The sequence below is a fragment of the Lepidochelys kempii genome, chromosome 6, assembly GCF_965140265.1.
Source record: "Lepidochelys kempii isolate rLepKem1 chromosome 6, rLepKem1.hap2, whole genome shotgun sequence".
Lineage (NCBI taxonomy): Eukaryota > Metazoa > Chordata > Testudines > Cheloniidae > Lepidochelys > Lepidochelys kempii.
The window spans coordinates 49,367,557-49,377,601 of record NC_133261.1 but is presented as its reverse complement, the minus strand read 5'-3'; the positions used below and the strand labels follow the sequence as shown (position 1 = coordinate 49,377,601).

General features: G+C 42.7%; 1 protein-coding gene across 2 annotated transcripts in view; it reads left to right on the top strand.

The window, feature by feature from the left end:
* Positions 1 to 890: 890 nt before the first annotated feature.
* Positions 891 to 10,045, top strand: part of NAV2 (neuron navigator 2) — a 679,973-nt gene continuing 670,818 nt past the window's right edge. The window contains exons 1-2 of one of the 2 annotated variants that reach the window (XM_073347852.1): positions 891 to 1,036; positions 6,555 to 7,151. In XM_073347852.1, coding sequence (XP_073203953.1) covers positions 7,077 to 7,151 — 75 coding nt within the window. In that variant the 5' untranslated portion in view covers positions 891 to 1,036; positions 6,555 to 7,076. Of the gene's footprint in view, positions 1,037 to 1,818; positions 1,973 to 6,554; positions 7,152 to 10,045 lie in introns of those variants that run through there. The other variant, XM_073347851.1, reaches the window with a different exon arrangement.

Here is a 10,045-nt window from a genome sequence, read left to right as displayed (position 1 = left end):
TCCTGTCCCGATTTTTGACACTTGCTGTCTGGTCAGCCTATACAACAGCCATGTGAGGTAGGTGATCAGATGGGAAAGTGAGGCATGAAGTTTAAAGTGACGGTTAGTCGGTGATAGAATTGGGTATTGAACCAACAGGTTCAGGCTCCTAGTCTCTCCCCCCCCCCCCCGTCCCCCCTTACCAAGTTCCATCGGGGGCTAGCAAAAGCTGTTGCACTGACAGCTCTGGGACCTGGCCGCTGCTGTTTATCCACATAACAGGCCGGGCATGAGCAGGATCGTTGCAAGCTTCCCTCCGGCTGCTTGCCAGCATGGACTTTCTAGGAGCTCGAGGGAAGTTGTCCCAATGCCTGTTTAACACGGGGACGCTCTGTGAGGTATTAACAAAGGGGCTAATGGCGAAGGTGGATTTTCGTGGCTAGGAACTGAACGGAGCCCCCCATGTCACAGGTGGGGACCCCTGCCGGGGTGCTGAGGGCGAGTGCTGACTTTCTTTACGTGCCCTATAGAGAGGAACTCCTGCTGCCCTGCACTCGGGGGGCCCGCGGGGCGGCCCGCAGTAATCTAGGAGCGGAGCCCTGAGGCGGGGCAGGGGGAGGTTTTTCCACTTAGGTAAAGTCTGGCTGCAGCTTCTCCGCGCCGCGCGGGACCCTCCTCCCACCAGCCCCGTCCCGCCGCTTCAGCTGCCCCGAGCCCAGCCCAGGCCGCCCCAACCCTTCCTCCCCCGCTGCCCCTCTGCGGTCCCGAATTGAAAGTGCCTCGCCAGCCCGTCGGGTGCAGAAAGCCCCCCTCCCATTGGGCGCTGCGCCCCACGTGAACACCCTGGGGTTGGCTGGCGAGGGCGGGCGGGGGGAGGGAGGCGGTTGCTCAGGCAACGCGAGTGAGTAGCAGCACCAGCGAGTGGCGAGCAGCCCCCGAGCCGGGCTCCCGCCGCAGCAGCCCCCATCTCTCCCTTGCCCGTCACCCCCGGGGGCTGCAGCCCCCCGCTGTCCGCGAGGAGCAGAAAGCGGTGCGGGCGGCTTCTCCGGAGGAGCAGGTACCCAGCGGGACAGGTATCGCTCCCCCTGCCGCTGCATGGGGGGAGTCTCCCTGCCTTGGAGAAGGGTGCGAAAGTTTTTTTGGGGAGGGCTGGGGAGAGCCGACGGAGGGAGGCGCGGTGTGTCTCTTGCCAGAAGATGCACAGCCCAGGGGAAATCTGACCCGCCTGTCGCCCTCCTGCGAGACTGGGCAGAGGGGACCTACCCTCCCTGCCTCCCCGCAAATACGCTTCCTCCAAGAAAAGGATCAGGGAGGCAATCCCTGCCCCTCCCTTAGGTCCCCCCTGCGAAAGGGATCAAAGAGATCCCTAGCTGCCCCTCCTATAAGGATCACAGGGGAAATTACTTCTTCCCCCAGCTGCCCCCTGCTAGTAGGTGCAAAGGGGAAATCTGCCCCATCGATAACTCCCCCCCCCACAGACAGATCAGAGGGGACCCCCCATGCCTGCTGTAAGGAGGTGCAATGGGAAATCTGCCCCTTGCAGAGGAAAAGGTTGTGGGGAGAGTCCCCCTTCTTCACTCCACGAATAGCGTGTGCTCCTCCCTGCCCCTTGCACAGGAGGCACTAGGGGGACCTACTACGCGAAGGGGTCCGGGTAGGTCCAAATGACTGACTCGGAAGAAGGGTGGGGGGGAAGGACACCGCCCCTCGCTGTCAGCAGCTGGGTCCGATCCCTGAATGAAAAGGGCAACAGCAGCCACTCAGCCTGAGTGCACTGACAGAGGCTCCGCGGAGAGCAGGCGGCTGCTGCCGATTCCCCAGCCAGCCGGTGCAGCGGGTGAGCGAGAGGGGCTTATGCGCCGTAGATCAGCAGCTGCTGAACTGAAGGCAGAACAGTAGCAGCCTGGCTGCATCTCCATCCCAGGCACTCTGCAGATTTGTCATTTCTTGGATTCCCCTTGCCTTTCCTTCCTCTTGCTCCTTAAAGCCAAAGGTGAGGAGAGCAGCTCCTCTTTGCTTTCTCCTGTTGGCACAAGAAGACTAATTACAAATGCTATATTGGTAATGAGTTAATTAGATCATTTGAAAGACTGGATTGTATTAATGCTTCTGAAGCTTTAACTTCTGTTGGAAGATTAAACAGGTCTGACTTTTTAATTTCTGATTTGTAGCCATTCTTGTGCCGTTGCTGCTGTTGTGTTTTTTTGTTTTTACTAGTTGCACATTTGCAAAGACAGCACCTTAAAAGAAAGCAGTTAAAAATCCAGATTTTTTTTTCTTTTTTGGCTTGGGGAGGGAGGTTGAGTTGCTGTTGCATATTTATTTTGTAAAGAGAGTGTTCAAAGGAACATATGGCTTGGATAGTCTTGCTAGGATAGCAGTTCACTCATTGACAGACGTGGGTTCCCTTTTCTTATTTAGAATGGTTTTGCACTCAAGAATTTTTTTTTTTTTTTTAAGATTATGCAGTGTTGATGTCTGTGCCACCAGAAGACAATACCGCTGGAGAGAAGCATCCCAATACAAACAAAATATTTCCCCCCTTTATTTTATGGTATATTAATGACCAAGAGCAACTTCCTACATATTTTTTTCTGGAAAGCTACTTTAGGATGGCAGCCCATGGCTATATTTTTGTTTTTACAAAGGAATTGAGGTTTGTTTGGACATTGTAAATTATTGTGACTTTTAAGGTTATTTGTTTTAAAGTAAAGGGGGATGTTTGTTTTTTTTGCTTAGGGTGAAACAATTACTGACCTATTGTTTGGCTATAATTTGTTTGTAGGCCCTGATCCTGCAACTAGATCTTTGGGTATGACCTCCTGTGCCTGTGTGCAGCCCCATTGAAGTCAGTGGGCTGTGCAGGAGCACAGTGGCCCACCTGCACAGATCCAGTTGCAGGACTGGGGCCTCTAGATTCCAATCCTGCAAAGATTTAGTCTCACTGAAGTTCTTTGGGGGCTCATTGAAAGGCTTAAAATTAAGCCTATGGGTAAATCTTTGCAGGACTGAGGCTTTAGGTTGTAAACTCTTAAAAGTAGGGGTCATGTCTCTGTATCTGTTTACAGCACCTAGCATTGGGGCCCCATTGTGCTAAATGAGGCTTCTGAGTGTTATTAAATAGTCATCTTCAGAAGTGTGGCACTATATTACCTTTAAAATTGTTGACTGTTCTGTGATGTCTCAAATTCATATTTTTTCAATAACCAAAAATTAACTCCACTTGATCATAATAGACTCTGGTTTCAAATGTATTTATTTGTTCTGTTTTTATGCTGCCAACTAAATTAACACTTTACAGCTTTGGGATTAGAGCTGGGTTGCGATAGGAGAGCAGAAACCTCCTTAGTTTTTGTTGGGAGGGAAGGGGGAAGTGAAACTGAACCTCCAATTATTTGAAATGTTTTGGCTAGTGAATCCTTTTGTTCAAATCTTCAAGCACCAGGATTTCTATTCTCATGCATTAACATTTTTTTAAAGGAAAACAGTCTTAAAAAAAAAAAAAAAGTTTAAGTGCAGCTGGATGCAAATTAACATCAGCACAAAGGGTTGGAAACATGACCTTAAGGGGGCGTTCACTATATGTCCACAGGAAATATGAATGGCAATGAAATTGGCATGTGGTCCTATGGATTCCGCCTGAGCTGGTGCTGAGATGGTTAAAAACTAAAAATTGGAATATAAAGAATCTTTGAGAGACTGTGTGCTTTTTATGGTTCAGAGGCCCTTTCATGCAGGGAGACATTGTCCTTACTTGCACTGGTTATGTCATGCTCTCGCAGCATGGCATAACATGATGTGACTGATGCAGTCTCATGTGCCACATTACAGTGAAATCATTGGAGGAAGAAAAGTTTTCAGCACTGTTATTTAAGGATATTTGTAAAGTATTTCTTGCGTGTGCTGCTATTGTTGAGATTAAAGGTGCTGTACAGGCTTTGAATTACACGCACAGCTCCCATTGATAACAATAGGAGTGCTGCCACAGATCACGAAGAATCTGTAGCTCAGAGCTGAAGTTGGAAACCCCTCACTACTTCTATATGAAATGAGTTTGGTGGACTTAGATGATTTCCTAGTGATTAGTATAAAGGCATCAACACAAGTGCATTAATAGTCACTCCTCTGTGTGCAATCTCAACAGAGGGCAATGGCTGAATGGGCCATAGAAAGTGAGCTAATCACTCATGCCGAGAGGTGGTCCCTTCAAAATAGTGTGGAGGAACATTTGTGCGGTGAGTGTCTGAGGCTTCACTTCCATTGCTTGTGCTATTGTTTTTCTTTGGATCAATGGGGCAGGGGCCCCTTACTCTCTAGGAAGACAATTTTGCACCTTTTGTGAGTACTAATTCAGTTAGAAAAACCAGCCAACCGACAAAACACCATTACCTGAATCCAGAGGCTTTACAACGCAGATGTTCAAATACATTTAGGGCTGAAACTTTGCAGTAGGCTGGGGTTTCAACCCAGAAGTCAAATTCTTACCAAATTTAAGACAGAGACAAGATTTTGTAGTATGCAAAATTGAGAATTTTTTTTTCTGGGTGGGGAGGGAATCCTTGCTCTTCAGTAGCTTAGGGTGTTATCTCTTGTTATGAATTTGTACACTACCTAGCACAATTACTGGGGTTCCCAACCAACACAAATAAATAAAATCTCCTCCTTAGCTGAAGCGAATAGTAAAACTCCCATTGACTTAAATGGAAGCAGGGTTCAGCCTTTTGTCATATTATAAACCAGATTTAATAAATGCACTCCCTCTAGTTCCCACCTTATGGAAACCTCAGCAGATCCTGGCCCTACTAAAAAATTTAACCTGGGAAGTGATATGTCTGTTACTTTTTTGTACAGTAAAATCAAATGATAGTAATATTTTAAAATTAGCGGAGGTGCTAAACTATTAAAAGACTTCAGACTGTGAACAATTTTTCTCTCTCAAAGTAATTTTATAGGCTGTTCTTTTATGTGCTTAAATAGAGGCCACATCCTTAGAAGTATTCAGTACTAAAACTCCCACTGAAGTAAAAGGAAGTTATGGGTGCTCAGCACTGCTCTGGATCAGATACTACACCACAGAGTCCAGATAGCTATGGTCCAATAGAGCATAATATCCCAGCAGATTTCTGGTTTGAAATTTTAAAAATAAAAACATACCTTGTACCTTCACTAACAAACATTTTCCTAGGACTTAATATTATAGTTTCTCCAAGGCAAAGAGAGACTCTTCCTCTTTCTCCATCACAGCAATTATAATGACTGGAGTTCATGCTAGTGCCATCTTGAGGTTGTGGAAGTAGTATATGAGCAAAGCATTTCTTCCTGAGACTGACCTTTCTCCTGAATTGAGTGGAAGTTTGAGTCCATTTGTGTTCTTTGGTGGCTCAACTGCTATTCTAGTGATTGGCATCACCTATTAGCTACTGAAAATTCCTTTCATTCTGCTATTTATAACATTCCCTTTAATCACTGATCTGTGGCTTACCACATTTGTGACAGATATTTTTGTAATGTTTTATGTGAAGGAGAACCAAATCCTCTGAAATTCCCAGGGAAGTATGGCATGGACAGTAGCAGTGTTAGCTTCACCAGAATGCCTTTTGTCGCTTATGGGCAGGGATCACCTCTAAGGCTCTAAGGGCAGTTCAATCACCAATCTATGTTCGGTCCTTGATGTATGTATTGAGACTGCCAAGGAGTTCTATCTGTGGTGTAGGTCTGTGTGATGTGGATGCTCTTCCATTTGGAACTGGATTGACAGCACCAAATTCATTTCAGGTTCATATTCAGACCACTGAGCAGCGATTAGCTGGTTATTGCTCTCACTCAAGATTTACTTGGGATGGATACAAGCTTGTGATGTCAGTGAGCTGCACAGATATTTTTGTGAGATAGGGCATGAGCTTACAAATACTTATTACTAGATCTAGTTCTCACTGGCATGAGTGTCCTACTTATTTAGGTGGGGACTTCATGCCTGCACCAATCCTAATGGTACAAGGACAGAAATGAGGTTTTCTATGCTTTCTATCTTCAGAGGTGAGGGTTCAGTCCCCTGTAACTTACACTACCCTACTGCCATGGTCTTGTGCCTTCATCCTTCCCCACTCCCACACTCCTTTCTACTTTCTTCCTCTGACTTGCCCTCCTCCGCCAACCCCCCCACCAATACATCCTTACCCATGGGCTTCTGTGGGGATGGCACAAAATTGTTGTTGAACCTGGTGAAGAGGCTCTCTGTGCAAAAAACCATAGGCCACTAATGAATCTGGCTATAGGTCCAGTAGTAAGAGTATGAAGGATTTGGCCTTGAGTTAGTTTTTCTAGTCATCAGTAGGTCAAGTACCTAGATACTATGACAGGCACCTTTAAGAATATTGTAGGCACATAGTGATTCTTAATACAACAAATAGGCATTAATGTTTGTAAACAACTTTGAGATGCTCAGATGAAGTGGTTATGTATGTACAAAATACTATGATTACACCTCAATTTTGACTTTGCAACTCCTGGTGTGACTGAAGAACATCAGTAGCTATATATTTATCACATGGGTAAAATATCATTTCTTCTTTTAGGCATTTATTTGACTATGTGGAAGAAGATGACAACCGTGCATGGATGATTTGATGTAATTTACACCTGCAAGATTTGCAAAAGGCGATTATCATTGTGAAGTGTTGACAGAGATTTATGGGAGGAAGGTGGCCCAAGAGAGGGATGCTTATGATATCAACACAGTGGATTAAATGCACTTTTATACCTTTATTGACATATGAATTAACCATGCTAAAAATGCAATGAAAAGGGAGTTGATGGAGCAATAATGTGGCACAAACTACTGGATATGGATTCAGCTCTGCCATCCCTCTATAAGGCGCACAAATGGTATTCTACATCTGATCTAAAATAGGATGTTTAGGTTCTCAGAATGCTTGCTTGTTAAGATAATGCACAGCGATGGCAAACAAAATTTTTGAAAGGATAAGAAACGAGGAAGAGATTTGAAGGAATTCTTTTGTTTTTTCATTGGTATTTGTTCATACTGTGGATTTTGAGGGAAAGCTTAAGGAAACTCAAGGAATATTTCTAACTGGGAAATGGAACCTGGATCTGAGCCTAGCCAACATCAGAAAAGAAAGCCTGTGACGCATGGACTGGAAGATCAAAAAAGGGTAGGTGACAAGACTTTACCAGTGGCATTTTGTGCTTAAATTGCTGGGCATTATTCAGGGATCTCAAGTGCAATTTATAATTTTTGTATCCATTGATACTGTTTTCCATTGTTTAGCCAAGTTCTGAGTATAAAATAGTTCTGGCTTTTCTGGACTTGTTGCTGCATGGGGAGTAAAGGGCTGAAAAAGGTCCTCAGGTCTTTATTTCATTCATTGTGTCCCATCTTCCCTTATTCATCCTTAAAGTGGGGGGGGGAAAGCTTTTTATTAAAAGACTGCTATCCTGGGGTTGTTGATAGTATAAATGAGATATGGTGACACCTGCTTTATCAGGTCAGACTGATTTATTGTATTTGTTTGTTTGTGTTGTTTTTTTGTTTTTACTTTTACAATTTACCTTTAAATGGTTATAACTCTTCAGGCTTGCTTGTCCACTGAACTGAAAGATTCTGAAGATTATTGTACTGTCATTCTGAGACCAACTTTATTTTTATAATGTACAATAGAATTCAGTCAACTGACATTATTTTGATAGAAAAACACCACAACAATATGTAACTAATGTTGACCAGCAGTTCTCTAGCTCATATTGGCAAGTTTCTGGAAATGTGTGTGTTAAGGAAGCATTGCATTATCGCCTAAACAAAACCACCGTCTCTGGCAAACTGATAGTCTGGGAGCAACTGGGGGTTTCAAGTTGTTGTTGTTGTGTCAAGACAACAACAAGTCAAACAAATTGTTAAACTTGACAAGTCTGCTGTATAAATTATTTTATATTTTCTAATGAGGATTTGGTTGGTGAAAGAAAATATTACATGTTCTGGTTTCTGTGGGGAGCTCTTTCAGCATTGCTTTAACATGACTTTTTTTTTTTATTTATGCTGAAATATGAGAGCTGAAAACTGACCAACTATTTTACTATTTCGACAAGGCCAACTGATTTGGGAAGGAGCCTGTATATTATTTTACTGAGTCTGTCAAAGAATAAAAGTGATTCTTTGTTTTTAGAAATCAAGCCAGGCCAAGGAGCATTCAGAAACTAGATAGAAATGCATCTCTTTTGTTAGCCAGAAATGACATATTTAAGGAACCCAGAAGAAGCCCTGAATGGATTTTAATGCACTCAGTTCAATCTATTAGCTGTAAAGCTGTCAAGATCCTCCCTCTCCTATTTTCAAGGAAGCATTCTGGGACTGAGATAAATCAATAATGGTTGAAAGAAAATCCCTCTCTTGACTTCGTTTCTAAGAGGCTGTTAATATTTTTTTAAATGTACATCAGTACTGTATACAAGCCCTAATGGGGAAACATTTGGGACCTGTGACACAAAGGTATATTCTAATTGTTCTGTTACACCAAAATTAATAAGCAGTTATGATTGTCTGTCCTCGCTGATAGGTATAGAAGCCTACATCTCCCATCTGCTCTTGGTGCTGGGTGTTTGGTGCACATGTAATATGGGGCTTCTGAAAATATAATATAACCCCAAGTGAGGCTCAGTGGCAGCTGGGATAACATCAATTGGTCATGCTTAGCTGACATTCATTTTAACTTGAACTCTAGCTGTCATGGAGATTATTAAATTTATAATGATATATGTAAGATCCATTTTAATGACTCTTCATGCTTGGGTGATCTCTCTGTCACTTCTGTTTGCAAAACAAGTCTTAATAGAGTATTAAATTTCATTTCCTATTGAATTTTCTAGGGAAAGGTTACTTGCAAAAACTTTGCTCAGATTTATGTTTACTGAGAGACAGAATCTGGAAAATAGAGATGCAGTCTTTCTGTTCTGGATGTGAATAAAAATATTCTCCCATGCAATTTCTCACATACGGTAAATCCAGAATCCTTGAAAATGTGACTTAGAATATTGTGCATCTGATCAAGGAGCATTGAAAATTAGACTTGTACAGTACAGATTGGATATTAAAATCAGGCAGAAATAGGAAGAAATAAGGCCAAACTCATTTTAAATCAGAAAAATCATATACTCTCCTGTCTTTGAAACTCTGAATTTTTATCAGCACTAAAAGATGACAACATCTTTTTTTGCATTCTTCAGACAACAATGGGAAATGTATCAATGTGTATGTGTTTATAAGTTATTTTGGATGACCTATATTGCCCAAGCAAAATAAGGAACACTGAAGACTAGGCTTGACTTTGTTTTTATTTCCTTTCTACATTTTTTGGTAGCCAAATTACTGGCCATCTAATTTTATTAGAGTGCTTAGTCCAGTTCCCAGTTTTCTGTCTTCTGTTTGGTTTTTGTTTAATCTTCCAAAAAGTTTAAAAATCTGGGTGCTGCTCCAGTCCCCATTCAATTTGATGGGAGCAGGTTCTTTCCAGTTGTCAATTTATTAGCTTCCCAGACAAAATTACAATGGGATTGACACTAATAATGTTCAGAGTCGCACTGGATTTAGCCACAACACTTTCATTGGCTTTACTGATAATTAGCTAAATCGTATGCAACTCCTAATTTTAAGGGTAAAAGTGGATCAGCTTTAAGAACCATATCTTTACTCGTGTGCATAACTCGGCTGAAGCCAGTAGAACTATTTATGTGAGTAGTGAGCAGGATTTGGTCCTCTTTATGACCAAAACAAATGCTTTACACTGGGAATAGCAGTGGTACAGCCCTGTTTGAAGCTTGTTTGCAGGTTATTGGTTTGATACCAGTTACAGATGTCCATTTATCCATTATTAGTAAATTCAGAGTAATCTTTTCTGAAGAAGGTGCTGTGGAGAAATCACTATAGAGCAAGTAAAATTTGCTGAGGGGTAATCTAGTTAGGTAAATATTGTTTAGCTCAATAATAATCCATTTAACCAGTACAGATGGAAGACGTAAATTTTCTGGGACACAAAACTATTGATCAGTGAAAGGG